The sequence below is a fragment of the Mastigoproctus giganteus genome, chromosome 4 (genome assembly GCF_048544385.1).
Source record: "Mastigoproctus giganteus isolate SK-2022 chromosome 4, ASM4854438v1, whole genome shotgun sequence".
Taxonomy (NCBI): Eukaryota; Metazoa; Arthropoda; class Arachnida; order Uropygi; family Thelyphonidae; genus Mastigoproctus; species Mastigoproctus giganteus.
Window position 1 is genome coordinate 27911826 of NC_143578.1, and position 27784 is coordinate 27939609.

At 36.1% G+C, this 27784-nt stretch overlaps 1 protein-coding gene across 1 annotated transcript in view; it reads left to right on the forward strand.

Moving 5' to 3' along the window:
• Positions 1–27784, forward strand: part of LOC150086500 (dynein axonemal heavy chain 3-like) — a 544757-nt gene that overhangs the window by 282989 nt on the left and 233984 nt on the right. Inside the window, exon 48 of the mRNA XM_090372184.1 lies at positions 20891–20986. Within this exon, the coding sequence (XP_090228310.1) occupies positions 20891–20986 (96 nt within the window). The remainder of the gene's footprint in view (positions 1–20890; positions 20987–27784) is intronic.

Consider the following 27784-nt stretch of genomic DNA (forward strand, 5'->3'; position numbering starts at 1 on the left):
CAATAGAAAATGAACTAACTCAAAATATAGGTATCAAGTGTAGTTAAGAAATTTGCTGATCTAAAATCAAAAAAATATATATATTTAGAGTCTGCATTTTTATTTAATTTACATTCTTATAATAAAAGGCAAACTGTTTTATGTTGTATTTATTCTATATCCACTCCCCTACTACTGTACCAATAGCAATAGTAATGGTGCTAAAAGTAAACTACACCAGGGATACTGTTTTAATTGAGTGGGCACTGAATACATGGAACTTATTTTTGTCTACACTGTACTATAATTTGCTAAAAAGGAAATCACACAGTTTTGATGTGTATCTTGTATATATTATACATTTATACTAAATATTATAAAACTTGTTATAAATAAAAAACTACTAAAGCACTTCAGAGCTAATATCTCAATAAATAGTCCTGTAATTGGAAATTTTGCAAGTAGGTTTACGAACTGGGTACTGCCATTGTTTGTTTTGCATATTACCTGCTGTTCAGGGTATAAACAAGTGTTTATGCCCTGAACAGTTTTACAATTGAATCATGATGTGTTTTTTGATATCTTCATTATAAAAATGTACATGATATATTATAAATGCGATATTTTATTTCTGCGACAAAGAAAAGATAACTGTGGTGCAATTTTAGATCTTTAATAGTGTCACCAAAATACCTCAAAAGGTGTGTGTGTGTGTGTGTGTGTGTGTTTGTGTGTGTGTGTGTGTGTGTGTGTGTGTGTGTGTGTGTGTGTGTGTGTGTGTGTGTGTGTGTGTGTGTGTGTGTGTGTGCGTGCGTGTGTGTGTGTGCGTGTGTTATTAATCATTATGATTAACTTTTCTAATTTTATAATTTCGGATTAACTAACCTAAACTGCTTTATCTTAGAATACCATACGTAAGAGCATCATTTATCATTGCTTTGGTTTCACTATCAGAAAAATCAAAGCAATGATTTTCAGGTGAGACTGTTAAATGGTTTTGTTATTTGTATTATATATAAATATACTGCATTAGTCTTATCATTATTCTGGTGTTAAATTATATTTCACTTGGGTTAATGCCTCAGAATAGCGAATTTTCCTGTCATGACCACATCACATCACAGCCTCAATTAATTTTGAAACTGCCTTCAATAAGCTGCTATTTGAATTCTCCATTGATATTTGAAGATACTGTTTCTTGTATACTGTTTCTTGCATAGTTTGCTTATAAGTGAACCTTTTAATATATAAATTATCTTAATTTCACATCATTAACCACTGTCTTTCTTACATGGTTTATTGTGTTGTGCTTTTTGTAGATTGTCAATTTTCTAGCTTGCATGCAAAATAAGTCACACAAGCTGGTGGGAACTAGTGCACTGTGTTCTGCACTTAATATTGTTGTGAAAAGAATTAAGAAATAGTTTAAAATGGCTCACTTTATGAATGTGTTCTTTATTTCGATGCTGTACTGTATAACGATGTTGAAGTACACAAAGTACTTTGTACTTGTGCAAAGTACTTTGTGCAAGTACAGGTCAATGCTGGAAAAAAGTTGCGAGTTAGGGTTAAATTTGAAAATGTCTGTAATTCTGCCCAGACAGGATAGGAGGGAGTATATGATGAGAGCCTTGTCAATCAATTTGGCCCTGGAGAGATTGTGCAAAGCTCACGGGGTAGAATTTTTTTCACCGTGGTCTGTGCTTGCTAACAGGAGAGACTGCTTCTACAGGGATGGGATACACAAATAGAAAGGGTGCAAGAATATTTGTTGATGCTATTGAGGCAGTGTTAGGTGGGTCGAAAAACTGCTAGATTGGGGGGGGGGGTTCACAGACTAAAAGATTAACGGTAGCCGCAGGCAGAGGCAAAAGTGATTCTTGCACTGCTTCTATCAGAATTAACAGCAGCCTAGAGAGCAAGTAGCTAGGGACTTCAAGAGCTGCTGGAAGTCATCATGGAACAAGTAAATATATGGGCTGTGTTAGGGTAACTAAGAGTAAGAACAAGTGCATGTACATTAATGCTAGAAGTATAGTAAATAAAATTGATGAATTTGAAGTGTTGATCAAGACATCAAAGGCAGATATTGTTGAGATATCAGAGACATGGTGTCACACAGATATAAGGTGCAGAATTGGAATTTGGGGAGCACAGAAAGGACAGACAGGATAGGAAGGTAAGAGGGGTTATGCAGTTAGTTAAGAAACATAAAATCTAAGTGCGCGCATCCAGTTTACACAGGTGGACAGTGAAATGTTGAGTCTGTTTGGTGTGACATTAACACTAGGAAAGGGAAAATGAGAGTAGGAGTATGTTTTAGGCCTAATGACACTGATGAGTACAATGAACAGTTGTGCAGAGAAATAGAATGGGCCAGTAAATCAGAATGTCTTGTAATGGGGGATTTTAACTTTCCAGATATTGACTGGAACTTGTGGGTTGGTCATTTGCACACTAGCAAGACTTTTATGGATTTATTGGAAGATTGTTTTCTACAGCAACATGTTCGAGGGGTAACCAGAGGGAGTAATACTATCAGCAGTGATTATTCACGCATTAAGAATTTGCAGATAAAAGAACCACTAGGTGACAGTGATCACAGTGTGCTGATGTGGGATTTTTACTTAAAGATGTAACTACCATCAAGGGTAAAGGGAAGGGTTTTTGTTTTTGTAAAGGTGACTACACTGGTCTCAGACAGTTTTTAAAATCTATACAGTGGGATCAACTGATGATGTTCCCAATGGTGAATTCTAAATGGGAAGGCTTCAGGGACTTAGTCTTGGAGGCTACTAGGCTTTTCATACCAAATAAGAAATACTGTTTAAGGTTCAGGCCTAAATGGAGGTCAGATGAATTAATGAGGCCCGTGGCAGAAAAGAAAAATGCATGGGATGCATATAGATTATCAGGCGACACAGAAGTCTACGGCAGATATATGCTAGTCTGTAATCAAGTCACAAAGGTTAGGCAGACGAAAGCAGATTACGAGAAATCTTTAGCAAAGAATGCAAAGAAAAACAACAAAGATTTCTTTACTTGTGTAAACTCTAAAGGAAGGGAATGACTCAGATTGGTCCACTTAACATAGATGGTTCATCTATTAATGATCCTACTTAAGTAGCTGATAAACTGAATGAGTATTTTGCATCTACATTCACACATGAGGAGTTATTCAGGGAGGGGAATGCCAGACGTTTATCAAATTCTGTGGCGCCTTCGTAGCCAGGTGGGAAGGAGCAGCAGTGCATAGCACATGCTTCTTGATTAGACCCAGGTTCGAGCCAGTCACCACAGAATACGGAGGAAGTGAAAAGGTCAGGGAATGACCACTGCATATTCCCGGAGCAATATGGCCTTAGTTGCTAATGCTCCTAAAAACCAAATAATAAACAAACAATTATCAAATTCTAACAGGGAGATAAGTGTTTCGTAATAACTGAGAGCAAAGTGGAGGAGAAATTGTTGAAGTTAAACATAAAAAAAAGCACCTAGGCCAAATGTAATCTATCCAGTTATAATGAAGGAGGCAGTAAGCAAACCCTTAGCCATAATTATGAGAGCATCCTTAGAGTCAGAGGAGGTCCCCATGGACTGGAGATGTGCAAATGTATCCCCAATTCACAAAGGGGGGGTGATAGAAATAATTATAGACCTGTTAGTTTAACTTCTGTTCTGGAGAAAATAATGGTGTTACTGGTTAAAGAGATAATACAGGATCACCTAGACAAGACAACAGTAATAGTTCACACACAGCATGGGTTTGTTAAGGGCAAGTCTTGTCTGATCAATTTGATTGGATACTACAATTTGGTCACAAAGGAACTGGATGCAAAAAATAATTTTGATATTATATACTTGGATTTCAGGAAAGGTTTTGATGCTGTTGCATATGGAAGACAGCTGTACAAATTGGAGCTGTATGGCATTAAGGGCAAGTTACTGCAATGGATAAATGGATAGTTGAGTGGGAGATGGCAGAGAGTGGTAATAAATGGACCCTACTCTACGTGGATTAATGTTATTAGTGTAGTCCCCCAGGGTTTGTGCTGGACCCATTTTTTTTTTGTGTATTTATCGATATCGATGAAGGTATATCAGACTTAATGTCCAAGTTTGCAGATGATACAAAGTTTGGCAGGGTTGTTAATGACAGTAAAAACAGTATGCTATTGCAACAGGATCTACAAAAATTAGGCAGATGGGCTCAGAAGTGGCAACTGAAGTTTAACATTGACAAATGCAAAGTACTCCATATGGGTAGCAGTAACCCAAGAGAAACATACCAACTGTGTGGTATTCCACTCAGTGAGGTGGAGAATGGAAAAGACCTCGGGGTAATTGTTCAATCAGATATGAAGCTCTCTGAGGAGTGCAGACGGGCTGCCAAAGCAGCTCATGCAGTCTTGTCCATGATATATAGGAATTTTGCTAGCAGAGACAAGGAGGTGATTATCCCTTTGCATAAAAAATTAGGCAATGGTCAAACGACACCTTGAGGTTTGTAATATAGGCCTGGAGGCCTCATTTTAGGAAGGATGTAGAGTTGTTAGAACGAGTACAGAGAAGGGCAACAGGATTGGTGAGAGGAACAAAGGGGTGCACTTACAAAGAAAGGCTTAAGTTCTAAAAGTTGCAGCATCTGTAGACTAGGCACCTGCAAGGTGATCTGATCGAGGTGTATAAGGCCTTGTATGGTTTGAGCAGGCTCAGTGCTGATGAGGGGCACATTATAGCCTTAGTTGCTAATGTGCCAATAAAAATCCAAACCAAGTTGACGAGGAGGGACGGTTGTAAAATAGATGTGCAGAAGTTTGCCTTTAGCCAGCGGGTGGTTGATTGCTGGAACAGACTTCCATCTGTTGTTGTGGAAGTTGATAGCTTAAATAAATTTAAGGCTGAACTAGACAAACATTTGGAGTGATCCGATGGGTGAAATGGGAAGTTTTTTTTTTTTTTTTTTGGATGATGCTGTATAAGCTTGCTTTCTTGCTTCATATCCCTCTGTTAATGCTAATAGCTTAACCACTACAGGAATAAATTAGATTCTTCTATCATGTATGGACAGAAGAATCTTTACCATTATCTCTCAAAAAACTTTATCATTGTATCATGTTTACAATGTTTGGATGAGCAGTGAAGTAATCATATATTTATCATGTGCTCTAGTATGTTTTTCACCTGATGCATCCCCACAATTTTGAACTGAGCTAGTAAATAATATAATTCTTTTTCTATCAATTTGGCAAACATTGAATCTCTGACTTATGTTATTGATTTTCAACAATTGACATTGGCTTTTCTTCCCGACATCTACAATCATTCATTCATGTACTCTCTGTCGAAATTGAACCAAGATCCTGAGTAGAAGTCAGAAACCTATATCATTTGTGCTTAAAGATAAAAGTAAGATAGTTTCATTTCATTATTCCACTAGCAGCAACAAAAACATGCATATGTACCCATTAAGTTCCCTGAGTGCATTTCAAAAACCTTCCCTCAACTTGCATGCCCAATCATTTTTGCAAAATAAACAGCACATTACCTGCCCAATTTCAAAAATTCACCACTGTTGGTGCCCTGCACTGTGTCTTGTTTTGGACTCAACTCATTTTTCTATTTTTCACCTTTTATTCACTGAAGTAGCTAACCTAACCCACGAATCTGTTTATTAGACCTGGTGTTATTCACTTTCATTGGCTCTTTCTCTCTCATTTTCTTTCCCATCACTCTGAGCTAAGAAGTGTATGTATTTATAACTATGCGGGGTGTTCCATAAATCTGGAACCATGTGAACTTATAAAATACATTCAACTTATGCACCACTCACACAAAACATTGCAAATGCTTTTTTTTTGGTCCAGATGAAGAGCAAGAATTAATTTAGTTGTGATTTCATTGCTTATGTTCAAAACATATTCCCAAATATTTAATCATTAAAACCTGCTGTAAGGAAATACCATTCAACTATATGAGGGAGGTCACCTAAGAGCCAATTTACTATTCAACATTATGATTTTAGTTTTGGATGTAGAAATTGTCAACCTTTGTAAATTACACCATTTGCATAATTCTTTCAATCAATATTCTACCAGATGTCATTTTAAGCTCCATGCTGGAGTTTTCATGCACAAGTATTCCATATCATCTGCATAAGCTATTGTGTGTGAATTGTCAAATTCTCTCTTGAGCCAATCTTCCAAATCAAGTTCTACATTAAAGGACCAAAGACAGATCCCTGTGGACAGCCTCGAGTCACATGATGCATAATTGATCCAAAATTCGACTTAACTGTTACTGTGCAATCCCTAAAGTAATCTTTAATTATAGAGAAAATATTAAAAGAACATTTAGTCATGCGCAACATCATCAGTACACTATCCCAACGAATGGAATCAAAGGCACCAGCAAAGTCTACAAATATTCCCAAGGTATATTTATAATATTATATATGTACTTGTCTGAGGTTGGCACCCAGACTAACGTCCATCTCCACCTGTATATTCTGTATTCAAGTATTCTACAAATGGGCCTGTAGTGAAAATGTGTATGTAATATGTTATACAAAAAAAACAAAAAAAACAAAAAAAACAGGCCTCTCTGCCACCAGGGAGCAGGCACCATCCGATTATCTGTTACCTGGTGACTATCCCTAGTACGTGAAGCCCAGCCAGGGTCTCCTTCACTGTCTGTGCTGTTTGCACTAACACCCACACCCACCGGAGGTAGTACAATACCGGTGGATGCGAACAATCCCGCTACCAGGCTGCCCATACCTGGAAGCCTAAAAAAAAAAAAAAAAAAAAATGCCCTAAATCCATAAGGTAAGTCCCACATCAGTTTTCTTTCTGATGCCTACACAAAAAAAAAAAAAAAAATAAATAAATAAAATAATAAATAAATACAGAAATAAATAAATAAATTAATTTAAAATAATAAATAAAGAAATAAAAAATTAATTAATTAAAAAAAATAAAATATAATAATTAGAAAAAAAAAAAAAAGAGTTTAAATCCCGCTTCAGTTGTCTTTCTGATGCCTGCAAAAGTAATTGAAGGGAAAAAAATCCTCCAGCAAAGTTGTGGGGAAAAAAAAAGAAAGTGTACAGTTCCAATCTATATTAACCAGTACAGATAGCTGTTTCCTTTTTTTTATACATTTCTACAAAATTCCTGGAATACTGAAAAATTCTCTGAACCTTGCACCCATTGAGCTTCAGCTCCTCGATTAAAATCTGGTATAACTGATCTTAAATTATGCCTAAATTCCTCATATAGAGGACGATCATAAAAAACATGTTCCCATGTTTCACTTAATCTACATATACGGAAAGGATCCTCCTCCAAACCTAAGTTACATATGATTATATAAGAGGCTTCCGTGCAGGGAAAGAACCATTTATTTTGTTTATTTCCAATATTAAAACATACATCAGGAATAAAAAGCCTAGTTACAACACCAGTCACACTGGTGCTCCAACGTTCTTGTCATATTCCTGTGCCGACCGGGCTAGCCGGGTGGGTAAAGTGCCTGCCTGGCAACCCAAAGGTCGCGGGTTCGAATCCCGCCTCGGGCTTGGATCGAAGTACTGCAAAAACCTTGGGAGGTGCATTATGGCCACAGAAGCCGATGCGCCAACAACTACCAAAAAAAAAAAAAAAAAAAAAAAATCATATTCCTGTCAACTTCAATAAAATATTTTTTCTCTCTCTCTCTTCCAATCAATCAAAATATTATTAGTAATTCCCATGATTGTAACGTGTCTGCCCTTCCTTAAAAAGTAACTGAAAGCTCTATATACAATATACAAATCCAAGGAGAGTGCCCCAGCAAGCACCTGAAGGGCATTAGTTGATACTGTCTTACACACTCTCAGAGTTGTTAATAACATAATACACTGTAATGAATTCAGCTTATTTCTAAACTTGACATTGCTTACACGCTTAAACCAGATAGAGGCAGCATAAACTACAATGAGTAAAAAAATGGCCTTATAGTAAAGGCTAAGGACCCTTTTACCTAACCCCAGTCTTTCCTGGTAATCTGGACTATAGAGGCTGTGTATTTCTTTACCTTACCACTTAAATATTCCAAATGGGATGTAAAAAATAAATTTTCATCCAACAAAATCCCTAAGTATTTGACCTGAGACACCAAACATATCTGGTTACTATTAATAATTAATCAGGGTGATATCCTGTAGTCCAGTTTACCTTTCAATAATGTCATTACAGTCTTAATTGAAGAAATTCTGAGTTTATTATTCATAGTCCAATTCATCAGGCTACCAACCACCCCTTCGAGTTTATCTTCAATTACTCATCTGGAATTCCCCTGCACACACACAGCACCAGGTTGTCTGCATATGCACCCTTGTGACAATCCACACAGTCTTGTTCTAACCAAGTATTAAGGACCAGACTCCAAAAAATTGGTCCCAACACTGAACCCTGTGGGCACCCTCGATTAATTCCTCTCTCAAATTTCAAACATTGAGAATTAACTATAATTCTTCTATCTGATAAGTAATTGCTGATTGTCCTAAACAGCAAATCAGGACAATTCAAAGCTCTCAAAGATTTCAAAACACTGGGATACCAAACTGTATTGAAAGCCCCTTCAAAATCTATGAAGAGGGCTAGGACATACTTAAAATTAGAACAAGTAGCAAAATCAACAAGATCATGAATTGCATCCTCTGTGGAACATTTCTTTTTAAATCCGTATTGACAGGGAAAATCCAATTTCCTTGTACAAAATAAAGTTTCAAGTCTTATAAGTAATAACCGTTCAAAAATCTTCCCGAGGTTCGCAAGAAACAATATAGGCCTATAACCTCTCGGATCAGTTAATGGTTTCCCTGTTTTATGAAGCAGCTTCAAAAGGGTTGTCTTCCAAGACCTTGGGAATATATCCTAAAGGAAACATTTATTAAACATATTTAACATTATCTCAGGAAACAGTTCAACAAATTTAACAATACTATTATTTTCAATTTTATCAAGACCAGGTGTTCTTTTTACATTTAACTTAGAACATACCATCCTAAGTTCAATAATACTGAATAATTCAGTATCATGACAGCCAATATAATTTATATTCTCTTCTCTAACTTTATTCTGCATGACTGTGTCCTCTTTTTTTTTTTTTTTTTTTTTTTGGTAGTTGTTGGCGCATAGGCTTCTGTGGCCATAATGCACCTCCCAAGGTTTTTGCAGTACTTTGATCCAAGCCCGAGGCGGGAATCGAACCCGCGACCTTTGGGTTGCCAGGCAGGCACTTTACCCACCCGGCTAGCCCGGTCGGCACTGTGTCCTCACTAACACAGTAAACCAGAAACAATCTGTCAATTATTGTTGTGATAGCGGAAAGCCAATTAAAAGATTCCTTATTGTCAGAAACAACTGTACTAATTAAATGATTAATATTCAGTTTGTTTCTTGTAAGTTTAAAAAGAAGTCCCCAGGGTTCATTATTCCCAGCCATTTAAACTAAATTCTTTCAAGCATCCGACTTTTGATTATAAATAGCTTTATTTTCCCAAGGTTTTTGCTTTTTCTTAATATTGTACAACTCTTTATGCCGACCGGGCTAGCCGGGTGGATAAAGTGATCACAGTGTGCTGAAGTGGGATTTACTCAAAGAGGTAACTACCATTAGGGGTAAAGGGAAGGGTTATTGCTTCCGTAAAGGCGACTACGATGGACTGAGACAGTATTTAAATTCTATACAGTGGGACCAACTGATGATGTTACCAACAGCAAATTCAAAATGGGAAGCATTCAAATCTTGGAAGCTACTAGGCTTTACATACCAACTAAGAAATATTGTTCAAGGTTTAGGCCAAAATGGATGTCAGATGAACTAATGAGGCAAATGGCAGAGAAGAAAAATGCATGGGATACTTACAAATTAACACATGACACAGAAGCCTATGATAGATACAAGTTGATATGCAACCAAGTTACAAAGGAGGTTAGGCAGGCGAAGGCAGATTACGAGAAATCCTTGGCAAGGGATGCAAAGAAAAACAGCAAAGAGTTCTTTACTTATGTAAACTCTAGAAGGAAGGGGATGAATCAGATTGGTCCACTTGATATTGATGGGTCGACTGTTGATGACCCTGCTCAGGTAGCTAACAAACTAAATGAATATTTTGCATCGACATTCACACATGAGGAGTTATTCAGCGAGGGGAATGCCAGAGGTGTATTCAACTTTAGCAGTAAGCTACAGAATCTTGAAATAACTGGGAGTAAAGTGGAGGAGAAACTGTTGAAGATAAACACAAGAAAGGCACCTGGGGTGGATGGGATCTATCCAGTTATATTAAAGGAGGCAGCAAAGGAAGTAAGCAAACCCTTAGCCATAATTATGAGAGCTTCCTTGGACTCAGGGGAGGTACCCATAGACTGGAAATGTGCAAATGTGACCCCAATTCACAAAGGAGGATCAAAGGCTGACACAAGTAATTATAGACCTGTGAGCTTAACTTCTGTTCCAGGAAAATTAATGCAGGCACTGGTTAAAGAAGCACTGCAGGATCATTTAGACAAGACTTCAGTTATAGCTCGGACACAGCATGGTTTTGTTAAGGGGAAGTCTTGCCTGACCAATTTGATTGGATATTATGATGCAGTCACAAAAGAACTGGATGCAGGGAATAGCTTTGATATTATATACTTGGATCTTAGAAAGGCTTTTGATACTGTTGCACATGGAAGACTGCTACACAAATTGGAGCAGTGTGACATTGGAGGCAAATTGCTGCTATGGATAAAGGGGTGGTTGAGGGGGAGAAGACAGAGAGTGGTAATCAATGGACACTGCTCGTCGTGGACTAATGTTATTAGTGGAGTCCCTCAGGGCTCAGTGTTGGGTCCATTATTGTTTTCTGTATTTATAAATGATATTGATGATGGTATATCAAGCTTAATGTCCAAGTTTGCAGACGATACAAAGGTTGGCACGGTTGTCAAGGACACTACTGACACTATGCTGCTGCAACAGGATCTGGAAAGGTTGAGCAGATGGGCTGAGTGGTGGCAAATGAAGTTTAACATTGACAAATGTAAAGTACTACACATGGGAAACAGCAACCCCAGAGCAACGTATCAACTCTGTGGTACTACACTGACAGTGGTAGAGAATGAAAGGGACTTGGGGGTGGTTGTGCAGGCAGATATGAAGTTCTCTGAGCAGTGCAGACGGGCTGCAAGAGTAGCTCATGGAGTATTGTCAATGATATACAGGAATTTTTCCAGCAGGGATAAGGAGGTTATTATTCCCTTGTATAAGGCAATGGTCAGGCCACACCTAGAGTACTGTATACAGGTCTGGAGGCCTCATTTCAAGAAGGATGTAGAGCTGCTGGAACGAGTACAGAGAAGGGCAACAAGATTAGTGAATGGAACAAAGGGGTGCTCTTACGAAGAAAGGCTTAAGTTTTGCAAATTACAGTGTCTGGAGACTAGGCACCAGCGAGGTGATCTGATAGAGGTGTATAAAGCCTTGAATGGTTTGAGCATGCTCAATGCTGATGGGATTCTTCCTCTAGCTCAGAATAATCACCTGAGAGGGCATAAATTCAAATTGAGGAAAGACAGATGTAAGATAGATGTGCGGAAATTTGCCTTTAGCCAGCGGGTGGTTGGTTGGTGGAACAGACTTCCATCCCTTGTGGTGGAGGTTGATAGCCTAAATAAGTTTAAGGCTCAGCTGGACAGGTATTTTGAACGAACAGAGGGGTGAAGTGGAAGTGGGTTTAAGCTTGCTTTCTTGCATCAAATGCCTCTACTAATGCTAATGCCTAGCAACCCAAAGGTCGCAGGTTCGAATCCCACCTTGTGCTTGGATCAAAGTACTGCAAAAACCTTGGGAGGTGCATTATGGCCACAGAAGCCGATGTGCCAACAACTACAAAAAAAAAAAACTCTTTATAATATACCAATGCTTCAGAAAGACTTCATCCTCTGTGTCTTCGATACCTTTTCTTCAAATCAAATACTTCTTTTCTTAGGGCTGTCAACTCAGCAGACCACCAAGGAACCTTAATTTTTGGTTTGGTTTTTTTTTTTTTTTTTTTTTTTAGGAGCATTAGCAACTAAGGCCATATTGCTCTGGGAATATGTGGTGGTCATTCTCTGACCTTTCTGCATCCTCCATATTTGGTGGTGACGGGCTCGAACCCCGGTCTAATCAAGAAGCGTGTGCTAAGGAACCTAATGTGTTAACTCTCTTTTTCTCTTAGTAGAAAAATGTAAAGCATTATAAAGTGCTGTCTGTACATAAAAAGCATATTCAACTGCATTTAATGCACATAACCCTTGTGTAACAATATCTGAAAAACTGTTTGACAAGCTAAGCCCAAATTTTCTTCAACTGATCCTTTTATAATTAAATCTAACATTGTCTTGCACTACAGGTTCATTTAAAGTTTCATCTATCAAACTTAAGCTAAACACAATTGATCTGTGATCACTATTAGTGTGCTCTGTATATACAGGCAGTTCTCGCTTTATGAGTTTTTGCTTTACGAGTTCTCGGGTTTATGAGTTTTTTTTTTTTTTTTTTTTTCAAAGTATCAAGTATCAACAAAATCAAAAATATAAACATTAATTGCAAAAAATGAATGTTAAACATTCATAAATACCACATTTCAAACCATGCACGTAGTCGTATATACAATACAGTATACCGTGCTTTACGTTACCATCGTATGGTGAAAATATCGTAATGTGTGAACCCAATAGCACATTGTTTTTTGGTAATTCATTCCACGACATCGGAAGTTCAAATTTTCGCTATATAACTTCCTAAAAGGTTGTTTTTATAGTATAAATTGTATTAGTTACCAATTCAAATCATTAAATGCACCACACTTTCAACGTTATCATATGTTATAAGAACCAATTTTGAACACCTTTGTGATATTTTTGTAAAGCACATTTCTGGAAGTCACGACCATAAAACAATAAAAACAATTTACACTTTCCGGTTTATTGGGCTTTTCTGTTAATGCAAACAATTATAAACTCGATGTTATTGCATTTGTGAAAATACCGATAGCTGGAATCGTGTGGGTTTTTATGTTATTATGGTGAAATGTGTTTGCCCTTTACTGAAATCTTCAATCGTATAAAAAACTTAAATAAATTGTCCAAATCTTCTCTTCATTCTTTTTTTTTTTTTTTTTGCTTCGTAAACTTGTTACTCCGTGCAAATCGTGTTAGTTGCAATTTGTGCATTCCGTTAAAATATGTTTATGCATGCTATTTAAATTTATAAAGAAAAGAGAAGATTATCTTGGAAATAAACACCTCTTGAAGCATTTCTGAAGAAGACGATTCCTTGTGCAGCAAACCAACAAGTGCCGAGCCAATAATGAGTGATCAACGAGTGTACATTTAGTCAATGATGATGATGAAGAATAAATATTCTTTAACATTTGTAAGTCGTAAATAATTTCTCTATTATTATAATTTGCTTGATTTTACAGGCTACATTTTCATTTCTTTGACTAAATAAATCATTGTTTAAACATAAACTAATTAGCTAACTAATTTCATTGTTGATAATGTAACCCCTATTTTTAACATTATGTCTATGGGAAATAAAGTCCTGCTTTATGAGTTTTCGCTTTAAAAGCGCGCACTAGGAATGAATTAACTCGTAAAGTCGAGAACTACCTGTACATCTCAGCAGCAGATCCTTCTATTCAACTGTTGGGTTACTGTTGTTAAATCAATGTTAGAACTTCCATAGGTGTTATCGAAAGTATATGGCATATTAGGTAGTTTTAACACATTTAAATTATGGCACAATAAAAACTCCTCTAGCTGTACACCTCTGCTATAAACATAATTACTATGCCACAATCTAGATTTAGCATTTGAATCCATAGCTATAATCAAATTACTGCCAGCAACAAAAGCCATCAGTTTTTCTAAATACTGAATAGAAGGATGGATCAGAACTCACTGCAGCGGGACAATAAAGAGACACAAGATAAAATGATACTACCATAGAATTAATATGAATACATGTAGCATACTGTGTACATAAACTAGAAATGACTATTACATTTCTATCACTACACTTTCCTCAGATATTCTGAAAGTGTAGTGATATGATAAACCAAAGACAGCTATAGTTATTTTTAATAATAAATATCATATCATGCCCTTCTGCTAAAATAGCATACCCTTTCTTTATCATAACACCCTTAGCCTCATCCATAACACTTCTTGATGGGTATGTATTACTTTAGTAGATACAGGAAAACCTGTAATCCTAAAGAAATCTGCAAAAGTTCCTACATATGGTTTTTGAAGACACAAAATATCATACCCTTTCTCTATCATAACATCCTTAGCCTCATCCATAATACTTCTTGATCTCTGCCCATTTAAATAATCTGCATAATCTGTATTAACCCCCCATTAATTAACCCTGCTACATTATTATTAGTAGAACTATTATTTATTACAAATGCACATATTGGCAATATCTAAAGCTTTAAGATACTCAGGACACTTAGAGTCTCTTATAAAATGTTCACAGTTTTTACCCTTCCTTTCACGATTAACACATTTAGGAGGTTGATCTTTGAGCAGGCAATCTTTAAAAATATGTCCTCCTTGTGCACAATGTCCACAACTTACAGATTTGTGTGTACAATGAACAGATGAATGCCCATAACCAAGACATTTAAAACACTTATTTACAACAACAAAGAGAGAAGCGCATCCTCATTAAACAATATGGTTTCACTCCTACATCAGGAGGGAAACCATATTGTTTATTAGAAATGCCAATATTACTTCTTTGGTAGATAGCAATCCACATGGCTAAAAGCTTCTCACAAACTTTATCAAGACCAGGAAGCAATGTAATAGGTCTCTATGAAGCAGGTGAACTGGTTGGCTTGGTTGGAGAATTTAGGATAATCTTGAGCATTACATCCTTCCAGGGAGACAGAAATATACCATCTCTTAGACAATTATTAAAAACTTGTAACAATTCGTTCAAATAAAGGTTAGAGAAATTTCTGATTACCTCTTCCTCCAGTAGGTCCATACCTGGACATTTGTTATTTTCAATGGACTTAACAACAGTGATAAGTTCATCATGGGTGAAGGATAATTCTTCAATGTCATTACCATATAATTCATTCAACACATGCATATGACGATGTTCTAGAGCAATGGTCACCAAACTTTTTCGGTCATGCACCCTTATTTTACTTAAAGAGTACACCCCGGAATAAAAAATTAACAGTTTAATATTTTTTTTATTTATAAATCATTTACATGGAAGGCATTATATCTAAAATCACATATAATTTTAAATGATCACGAATAAAAAAAAATACAAAACAAAATAATATGAAATCATTACTGTAACAAGTATTACATTACATTAGGGTGGTAATCAATGGGCGCTGCTCTTCTTGGACTAATGTTATTAGTGGAGTCCCACAGGGTTCGGTGTTAGGTCCACTGTTGTTTTGTATATTTATCAATGATATTGATGAAGGTATATCAGGCTTAATGTCGAAGTTTGCAGATGATACAAAGGTTGGCAGGTTTGTTAATGACAGTAATGGCAGTGTGCTACTGCAACAGGATCTAGATAATTTGGGCAGATGGGCTAAGAAGTGGCAACTGAAGTTTAACCTTGACAAATGCAAAGTACTGCATATGGGTAGAAGTAACCCCAGAGAAACATACCAACTGTGTGGTACTACACTTAAGGTGGTAGAAAATGAAAAAGACCTGGGAGTAATTGTGCAGTCAGATATGAAGTTTTCTGAGCAATGCAGACAGGCTGCCAGGGCAGGTCATGGGGTTTTGTCAATGATATATAGGAATTTTGCTAGCAGGGAAAAAGAGGTGATTATCCCTCTGTATAAGGCAATGGTCAGGCCACGCCTTGAGTACTGCGTACAGATCTGTAGGCCTCATTTTAGTAAGGATGTTGATTTACTTGAGCGTGTACACAGAAGGGCAACAAGATTGGTGAGGGGAATGAAGGGATCCTCTTACCAAGAGAGGCTTACGTTCTGCAAATTGCAGTGGCTGGAGACTAGGCACCTGTGCAGTGATCTGATTGAGGTATATAAGGCCTTAGCATTAGCATTAGCATTAGTAGAGGCATTTGATGCAAGAAAGCAAGCTTATGCAGCATCAGCCAAAAAAAAAAAAAAAAACCACTTCCACTTCACCCTTCTGTTCGTTCAAAATACCTGTCCAGCTGAGCCTTAAACTTATTTAGGCTATCAACCTCCACCACAAGGGATGGAAGTCTGTTCCACCAACCAACCAACCACCTGCTGGCTAAAGGCAAATTTCCGCACGTCTATCCTACATCTGTCTTTCCTCAATTTGAATTTATGCCCTCTCAGGTGATTTTTCTGAGCTAGAGGAAGAATCCCATCAGCATTGAGCATGCTTAAACCATTCAAGGCTTTATACACCTCTATCAGATCACCTCGCTGGTGCCTAGTCTCCAGACACTGTAATTTGCAAAACTTAAGCCTTTCTTCGTAAGAGCACCCCTTTGTTCCATTCACTAATCTTGTTGCCCTTCTCTGTACTCGTTCCAGCAGCTCTACATCCTTCTTGAAATGAGGCCTCCAGACCTGTATACAGTACTCTAGGTGTAGCCTGACCATTGCCTTATACAATGGAATAATCACCTCCTTATCCCTGCTGGAAAAATTCCTGTATATCATTGACAATACTCCATGAGCTACTCTTGCAGCCCGTCTGCACTGCTCAGAGAACTTCATATCTGCCTGCACAACCACCCCCAAGTCCCTTTCATTCTCTACCACTGTCAGTGTAGTACCACAGAGTTGATACGTTGCTCTGGGGTTGCTGTTTCCCATGTGTAGTACTTTACATTTGTCAATGTTAAACTTCATTTGCCACCTCTCAGCCCATCTGCTCAACCTTTCCAGATCCTGTTGCAGCAGCGTAGTGTCAGTAGTGTCCTTGACAACCCTGCCAACCTTTGTATCGTCTGCAAACTTGGACATTAAGCTTGATATACCATCATCAATATCATTTATAAATACAGAAAACAATAATGGACCCAACACTGAGCCCTGAGGGACTCCACTAATAACATTAGTCCACGATGAGCAGTGTCCATTGATTACCACTCTCTGTCTTCTCCCCCTCAACCAGCCCTTTATCTATAGCAGCAATTTGCCTCCAATGTCACACTGCTCCAATTTGTGTAGCAGTCTTCCATGTGCAACAGTATCAAAAGCCTTTCTAAGATCCAAGTATATAATATCAAAGTTATTCCCTGCATCCAGTTCTTTTGTGACTGCATCATAGTATCCAATCAAGTTGGTCAGGCAAGACTTCCCCTTAACAAAACCATGCTGTGTCTGAGCTATAACTGAAGTCTTGTCTAAATGATCCTGCAGTGCTTCTTTAACCAGTGCCTCCATTAATTTTCCTGGAACAGAAGTTAAGCCCACAGGTCTATAATTACTTGTGTCAGCCTTTGATCCTCCTTTGTGAATTGGGGTCACATTTGCACATTTCCAGTCTATGGGTACCTCCCCTGAGTCCAAGGAAGCTCTCATAATTATGGCTAAGGGTTTGCTTACTTCCTTTGCTGCCTCCTTTAATATAACTGGATAGATCCCATCCACCCCAGGTGCCTTTCTTGTGTTTATCTTCAACAGTTTCTCCTCCACTTTACTCCCAGTTATTTCAAGATTCTGTAGCTTACTGCTAGAGTTGAATACACCTCTGGCATTCCCCTTGCTGAATAACTCCTCATGTGTGAATGTCGATGCAAAATATTCAATTAGTTTGTTAGCTACCTGAGCAGGATCATCAACAGTTGACCCATCAATATCAAGTGGACCAATCTGATTCATCCCCTTCCTTCTAGAGTTTACATAAGTAAAGAACTCTTTGCTGTTTTTCTTTGCGTCCCTTGCCAAGGATTTCTCATAATCTGCCTTCACCTGCCTAACCTCCTTTGTAACTTGGTTGCATATCAACTTGTATCTATCATAGGCTTCTGTGTCATGTGTTAATTTGTAAGTATCCCATGCATTTTTCTTCTCTGCCATATGCCTCATTAGTTCATCTGACATCCATTTTGGCCTAAACCTTGAACAATATTTCTTAGTTGGTATGTAAAGCCTAGTAGCTTCCAAGATAAGTTCTTTGAATGCTTCCCATTTTGAATTTGCTGTTGGTAACATCATCAGTTGGTCCCACTGTATAGAATTTAAATACTGTCTCAGTCCATCGTAGTCGCCTTTACGGAAGCAATAACCCTTCCCTTTACCCCTAATGGTAGTTACCTCTTTGAGTAAATCCCACTTCAGCACACTGTGATCACTGCCACCTAGTGGTTCATTTATCTGCAGATTCTTAATGCATGGAGAATCACTGCTGATAATCAAATCAAGAGTATTACTCCCTCTAGTTGCCTCCCGAACATGCTGATGTAGAAAACAATCATCCAGTAAATCTACAAAAGCCCTGCTAGTGTGGGTTGAGCCTTGAATGGGTTGAGCACACTGAATTCTGATGGGATCCTTCCACTTGTTCAGATTACGAACCTAAGGGGGCATAAATTCAAATTAAGAAAAGACAGATGTAGATTAGATGTGCGGAAATTTGCCTTTAGCCAGCGGGTGGTTAATTGCTGGAACAAACTTCCATCTGTCGTTGTGGAAGTTGATAGGTTGAATAAATTTAAGGAGGAACTGGACAGGCATTTGGAGGGAATGGTGTGATTTTTTTTTTTTTTTTTTTTTTGGCTGATGCTGCATAACCTCATACACTTGCTTTCTTGCATCAAATGCCACTGCTGCTGCTACTACTACTACTACAATAGTATTACATTACATTTACTAACATTGGTAAATGTAATGTAATACTATTTGTTTTATTTATAAACAATTTACATAGTATGCTGTTATCTAGAATCACACATAATTTGAAAGATCACAAAAGATCACAATCTAATTCGATGCAAAAATGCAAATCAAATCAAAATTGAAATTAAAGTACAAAGTGGTATAAATCAAATCAACAGCATTTTTCAGTGGGAAAAACATGCTTGAATATTTATTTTTCATTATTGCTGTGTATCTTGGTTTCATATTTTGGGACACAGCTACCCAAAGATCTGGTTCCAAGTTAAGTTTATTTCTAAACGTGGTTTTAATAATAGTCATTGCAGAGAGTCACCTCACATTGATCCAAATGGAAGGATTGCATTGCTCACTCTGCTTACCAAATAACCCCATGGATCATCTGTGCACCCCATGGATCATCTCGCTCACCCTTAGGGGGTGCACGCACCACACTTTGGAGACCACTGTTCTAGATTAACACATGGGTTATCAGCCACGTTATCATTACCTATAAGGTGATCTAAGATTGCACTCATGGAATCTTCCCAACTACACATCTCAGTGGTGCCCTTGCCAATTCAACAGCTGCTCTGAATTTTCCAGTACAAATTTTATAAATCAATCCCCAAGGGTCATTATTTCCTGCTGTTTTCAACAACGTTTTCCAGCAGTCATATTTCTGTTTAGCAGTAGCACAAATATACTTGTTACAAAGATGTTACAAACTTCCAAGTCACTTTCCCTATGTTTGCTGTTCTGAAATTGCTTTCTAGCCTTATTAACCTGTTTTCTCAATAGAGTAAGCTGAGGTGTCCACCACTTAACTGGTCTATGTTTTATCTGTTTCCGTTTCATAGCAGCTACACACGCATCATAGATAAGTTTTTGCAAAAACCCCACAGAGTTCTCACCTGTCATGTTAGATAACTCAGAGATTGCAATCATGCCCCACTGAAGACTTTCCTGAAAGTTACATTTCATTGGTTCAAAGATGTAAGCTCAAGGGATCATAGTGATCATTGCACTGATCTCTACCTTCTAATTCAGAATTGGGGAAATATTCATCCAGCCATTGCTGGAAACATCCAAGAATCAATGGTGGTACCATTCTGACTTGCTGGAATCATTGTTGGGACCATTCTGACTTGCAGTAATCACTGCTAGAACCATTCTGGATATTTTCCCTTCTCGTTGACAAATACATGGAAAAACTTCAGGATTACCTCTCCTATCTGTTTTGAAAAAAAAAATGAGCTGATTATTCAATTCTTCCAGTAACTTGGCTATTACTTCTTTTTTAGGTGGGGGCCATTCCAGTTAGAATTACTATTGAACTAGTAATTTGTGGTTGCTTATTAACCACATCTGATACATAAATATTGACTTCATTACTGAAGAGCATGGTTGCTCTGAAACTAGGAATTTCTTGATTGAAGTACAGTGCCTATTTGCAAAACTCCATGTATCAATCAGGTTCATTCTCCTTTAGTACATGAGAATTTGCAGTTCATAAGGATGCTGCTGATTTCTCTTCAAGATGCAATGAATACTGGATTTTTTACACCCAAATTTCCAGTCATTGGCATAAAGATTGTTTGGACTAAGTGCAAACCTTCCAAGCACGGCTGTCATTGTTGCTTCATCAGAAATGCCCTAAGGGTCCACTGCGTTCTTTATCCAACACTGACTTCCATCTTGAATTTCATCAATAACTTTATACATGTAATTGGGGGGCTGCTCCAGGTGATGTGTGTGTGTTCTACATATATACTTCTCACTATGATCTCCAAATTATTAGTCCTACATTCTCATCTTTATTCATTGTCATTAGAGTCACAACTGCAACAAAAAGAAAATGCCATAAGCAAACCTTCCAGACTTTTGGGATACTGTATAAAATGGTTGTATGTAATAGTTAAAATTTAAAAAAATATATTTTATTAATTTATATTTTAATTTTAAACTAACTGCTAAAGTTCAGAACTATTTATTCATTTGCTATCTTCATAGAAACCTATTTTTTGGAGACTACATGCTTCCAGAAGAAGATGCTAAAATATATGATGAAGTAGAAGATCTGGATCAACTTACATCCATAATGGAACAGTAAGTCCTTAATTTATAAGATATATAAATGCGTTATTTGGTTTCTTTGATAATGTATTCACATTTCCACATCTGAATATTTTTGCTTATAATTGAATAACTTTCTGCAATGTTGTATTAGTAAATTGTATATTTTTTAACACATATTATCATTTATATCCATTTAAGTATAATTAATTTTCATTTTTTTATTACTTAATCTTTTCAGTAGTAATTAACTTTTTTTTCCTCTACATCTCTTTATGCATTACTAGATTCAGTTTTCTCAAATTCTGAATCTAAATTCTGCTGAAATCCTTCATACTTGGCTCTGTAAGCCCAAATCAGACAATTAAGATCAGTAAGTGCAGACTTCTCTGATTTTCAAAGTTGTTTTCATGCTGCTATCTGTTATAAACTGAGTCTACAATTAGTTAGAAATATGGATAAGAGATGCCAGCACATACTAGTAAAATTTTCAAGATGACAGCACATACCGTATTGGTTGGCATATAAGTCAAAACTTGAAGTTTGAAATATGGCCCTTAAAATCATGGGTTATGCTTAGGGCCTAAAATCTGAACCTATAAATCTATAGCAAATGGTAGAGACCACATATTTAAAATCTTGTTTTAAAATAAAAAAAAAAAAAAACACCCTTGTATAAGGTTATAAATAGATACAGTAGAGTGTCAGTTATCCGGAATAATTAACGTCGGCCCTCTTCTGGATAATCAAACGTAAGGTAAAATTAAATAAATTATGTTATAATGTATTAAGGTAAAGGAAAAAGACTTTAAATAGCATGATTAAAAATAAATTTATTTAATTTAAATAATAATAAGTTATACATAAAAATTTGCACATTTACATATGTATGTATATTCAGATAGGTATTTTACTGCAAATTTTACGTGGAAAAATTTAAAGTAATTTTTTAAAAATAATGTTTGATCGTTTTTTATTTTCTTTGTTGTGACCTATATTTTTGCTGCTAAATCTCTCAAGTTCCTTAATAATATATATTTGATTATATTTGCATTCTTCCTGGTTTTCTGCCCATTTCAATGCTGTTTCTTTTCGTTGACATTTTACTGTAAAAAAAAAACTGAGAAAAATAATAAATTGCACAGTTTTGGGCCGATATTATTCTTACTGAATCTGTAGCTAAACTAAACATAATATGAAATGAACAGAACAAAATATGTCATGGAAAATTAGGTTCACGGAAGCGAATGACTAAACTTATTACTCATGGTTTCCAAGAAAACCCATTAGTCCTAATCCAACATTTCACCAGATAAAAAAACAAATAGAAATACTCTCATAGCATAATAAACATTTGTCTTAAATGCTACCATTAATAAAAAAAAAAAAGAAGAAAAGTCAGCCTTTCAAATTATTCCAGATAACCGACGTTCTACTGTAATATTAAACAATAAAATTCAATATACAATACGCTTATCGTACTAATACAGTCTACCAGAAACATGGTTACATATCCATATCTTCACTATCAGATAACAAAATGTCTCTTATAATGTCCTATTCAATTTCGATAAAATTTTCATCATACGGATCCCACTCGTTATCCGACACATCATTCTGTCACAAAATATCATCTTCTATGCCATGGAAATTGATATACCATTTTTTAAATGAGTTTATGACAGTTTTAACATCAATTTTGTTCCACGCATATTACACAAACTCACAGAAAATATCCAGTGGAGCTGGCCACATATATCCACCTGTGGTAAAACTTTTTTCAGCATTCATAATCCAATCATTCCATTCAGTATGGACATTGTCTTTGAACTGTTTGTTGAGGCAAACATCTAATGGCTGCACAACTGATGTTCATCCACCTGGTATAACAGCAATCTTTGTATTAATGTTGGATAATATTTTCTTTATTTTTTCTGTCACATGTGGTTTAAACATATCCCAAACCAATAAACTAGATTCCTTTTGTAATGAACCAGACTGACTATTTCAAATGGTTTCGATCCAAAGTTTAATTCCATCCATCCAGCCATTTTCGTGCATATGAATACATATTCCAGGGTAGAAGTGTAATCTTTAGCATTGTTTTTCTTTTGAAAATTATCATTGGTTTTAACTTTCCATCTGATATGCATCTTAATACAACCATAAACTGAGTTTTCTCATGTAGTCGTCTTCACTAAAACTGTTTTGCTCCTTTTGAATTCACAGTTTGATTCCCTACTATATCAAAATTCATGGGAGTTTCATCCATATTTCCATATATTTCATATTTCATTCATATGTGTGACAATGAAAAATTGTGTTACTTGCACATTTTTATTATATATCATTGAAATTTAGTAAATTTATTTTCCAATTCATTTGGTAGTTTTTGAGCTATTTTGGTTGAATAATTTTGGTTGGTTTCTTGTCACAATATATCCACTTTGGTGTTTTACTGATATCCATTCAAAAAGATTGTCTTTTAGCTTAGGTCAATGATTTTATCTTCCTCCTCTCATAGCACAATTTATCCTAGGCATGTTATTTAACAAATCTGCATTCTTTTTTCCAGTCATACACTAACTTTTCACTTATGCCAAATTTTTTGGTACTGCACAGTTCATGGTTTTGGAAAATGCTACAACTTTCAACTTGATCCACTGTTGTACTTTGTTCCTTTTAAGGGTTATTCATTTTAAGGAAGAATACACAAGTAATACAAGTAACAAATAAGACAAGATGATGCTGTTGCAGAATAAAACTTTGAATGAATAGAAAACTGGAAATTACCTTTCCATTTTGTTGCTGTATCACTTAAGTCTTGAGTCATGCAACACTATCCACAAGTGCCAATGACTCAAGGCTTGAATTAGATACAATAAAATTCAAGTTTAAAAAGGATTATTGCCGGAAAGATGTACAGAAGTTTGCCTTCAGCCAGTGGGTGGTTGATTGTTGGCACAGGCTTCCATCTGTTGTGCAGAAGTGGATAGGTTGAATAAATTCAAGGAAGAACTAGATAAGTTCTTGGAGAGTATGGATAGGAGAACTGTGTAGGCATTTTTTTTTTTTTTTTGACTGATGCTATATAAAGGGTGACCATAGCACATCTTGCGTGCTGCATGTGGCTCGCACAGGCTTGTGGTGCAGCTCTCAGGCAGATATATTTTAATTTTTTTTATATCCAAGTTTTATAGATAACACTGATTAAAGATTAAAGTTTAAAAATAATAACTTTATTTGTTAAACTTTTATCAGTGTTATATATAACACTGATTTCTTAAACACACGTAAATTTCTCAAAATACTAATTCTGACAGACAATACCAAGAGCCACCTTACTAAACAGAGCCATGATACATCACTTGAAAGCTGATCATTGTCTATTTCTTCCATAAAAACTTTGAACTGTCAATGTGTTTTGGTGCTTGAGTGCATGTAATTAGTAATTTTCAGCACTACCTCCATAACATGTTCATATTTAAAATATTTAGCTGCTAGGTGTTCCTATAAATAATGCAATGGACAGGGATAAAATCGAAAAAAATGCATCAGCAGTTAAAAGTCCCACCTCTCGTAGCCAGGGTGCCATCAGTTGCAACATTAATTATCTTCTTAACTGGTACAGAAGCTTTGCCAAGTGCAAGATCAAGAGCTCCTTTTATGTCTGAAACTCAAGTCGTATCCTTCAAGGCAATCAAATATAATAGTTCTTCTTTTAGGTCTAGATTATTTGTTACAAAATGAAGACATATGGCTAGTTGTGGTTTATCTTCAATGTCTCTAGATTCATTCAAGGACAGACTCAGTGCTGATCAATTCTTTAAATCATGTTGCAAAGTTATTTACAATGTCAGTGCTGATTACAGAAATTCATCTTTCCACTGTATTTCTCAAACACACGTAAATTTCTCAAAATACTAATTCTGACAGACAATACCAAGAGCCACCTTACTAAACAGAGCAGGATGCAGGGATTTGTTCAGTCATTTTGTGCAGTTTTCAATCATTTTGTGCAGTCTTTAATAAACATTGACATAACCTTGGTTTGACTATTAAATTTTTCTTTTAAAGACAGTATTTTAGTTCGCCTTAACACGGAACCAGCAGGAAATTTTTGGGTGAAAGAACTGTGATTCATTTCATAATGGTACTTAAGATTACTGACATTGAACTGTGGTAATGTTACTTGACACAAAAGACACGTTGGTTTACCATTTCTCTTCACAAAAACAAACTCTTCTTCCCACTCTGCCTTAACTCCCCTGTTCTCATCTTCATATTTATGTTTTCCAGACAGCATAATAACTTTTGTCTCACTTAAAAAGAAACTAATAATGTTCACAAAAATTAACTCATGCACTGTAAAAAACTGATTGAACCACACGTACATCTAAAGCGTTTTATCATAGATATGCTACACACAACAGATGGAGCCATCAGTTCATGAAGATGTATGTACACGTTTTATTATTAGCCATATGGTGCAAGGAAGCCTGAGGCTTATGCTGCACCAGCCAAAAAAAAAAATTTACACGTTACCCTGAGAGAGAGAGAGAGAGAGAGAGAGAGAGAGAGAGAGAGAGAGAGAGAGAGAGAGAAGTAGAAAGGAATCACCGAGAAAGCAAGAAAGAGAAGAATGATAATATCCAGCTCAGGACACTGGGTTTGCCAAGCCCATACTCACCAGATGTGAGCCTCTGAGGTAGAGATTATATAACTCTTTCCACTATTGCGGCTCCCAAAGCTCGTCTAGCTGGCCACCCCTGCTATATAAGCTTGCTTTCTTGCATCATTTGCCATTACTACTACAATGTTGTAAACCATACTGCAGTATTTACCTGGCTCCTGGGGATAGCTTCCAAAAGTAGACTGGCAGTGAATTACTTTGGTACATGTGCATCATAAAAGGGTTTCGGAATTATAACTCGACAAATACAATAGATATGACTAAATTACATATTTTTGTGTCTTAAAATGTAAGGTTGACTTATATGCCAACCACTACGGTGCTAGAAATAATTTCAAGATAATTTTCTTACCTTAAAGGAACATACTCATTTGAAATAACCTTAAAAATATAGATCCATACATATATACTCCACAAAGCCCATATATGAAAAAATTAGATCAGCATACATATTGAAAAAGTTAATGGCATATAGTTCTTTATCAAGCTATTAAATAATCAAAAAGAACACCTTTATTTCTGGTTATATTTAAAAGGTTACAATCAGTATTACTAACTTTACAAAAATAGGTTTCCTTGTTTGTTTTTTCAGCTTAAGTTTTACTTTCTCAGTATTTATTGAAAATTCATTACAGAATGAATCGAATGATCTTTTCACCAAAAAATTCGATAAAATATGTCTTTAGTAGTTGCATAATGTCGAGGAACTAATTTTTTTAAATTGTTTATATTATTTTAACCTATCTGATATAGCATACAGTAAGTCAATGGCAGAATTTTTGCATGTCATTTTGCAAACTTTCAGTTGACATGTGTCAGGCATGTTTCATAAAAGACTGATGTGTCAACTGTAGGAAGCAATTGACATACATTGGTGATATCGTGATGATAGCAGCATGGTATATGAAATTGGAATTTGATTGGGTGTTGGGTTCCCTAATTGCAGCAACCTGACACTGCCAGCTCTGGAGATCTCAGCTTCATCGCATATCTTTCGGATGGGATTGAGTGGACTATATATCCACCACTAGGCACTGTGACACAAATGTGCAATGCTTTGCAGGCATCATTGTAGGGCAAAACAACTGTGCAGTTATGATATATTTTTTCACATACTTTAAGGTTATACAACATGATTCAATAAAATACTAGGAAAGTCATAAATAAATTCGACAAGCAAAAAGGAGATATGTGCTCATATACTCTGAGAGGTATCTGTGCAGCCATTGATAGATGGCTGCACAGATACCTCTCAGAGTATATGAGATCAAATAATGATTGTGAAGCACCTCTGTAACATTTCTAATATAATATTTGAAAGTATAATTTGGGATAAGGTGAATAATTAAAATAATAAGATAGTATTATGCTCTACATTGAGAACTACAAATTAAACAGTTTATTGGACCCTAATAGGAGGAATGATTCCACACCCAGTATATCCAAATACCGAAATAATTTACTATACATGTTTTGGATTTTTGGTCTCCATTGTGAAGTCAACATTAGAAACAAAGAGAAAGAAATCATAGTTGGCTAATAAGAATGCTGTTAACAAGAAATCACATCTTGATTGTTTAAATAAAGCATGAGATGTTTAAATGAAAAAAATAGATATAACATAAATTCATGAATAAATGTACATTGAGATAGGCAGAATTTTTCAAAAAAGGCAGAGAAGGCTTAGTTTGTTGATCTTTCAAAGAAAGGTCAAATTATAAAGAAAGATATTGTGAAAATATGCTTAATAGGGCTATAAAACAAAAGAAGGAAATCTTTAATGGGATACTAAATAACATTACACAATGCGAGGCCACACACTTCCCATAGACTCATATAAAATTTGCAGATCTAGGGTGGAGAGTTTTGCTTCATCCTGCGTATGACCTGAACTTGGCTCCTAATTTTTTCTGTTTGGATATATGAAGAGATATATTCGGAGAAACACTTTTTTCCTCCCACTGGAAAAAGACAATGGCAGGCTAGATTTAATGCACTGTCATAAATAGATGGATCTGTTTATGACAATGCATATGTGAATTTGAAATAATGGCAGCAAAAAATGTATTGATTAATAAGGTGTATATTTAAAGCAATGTATACCTGCTTTCCAGTGTTTGTTTAATAAATTATATAAA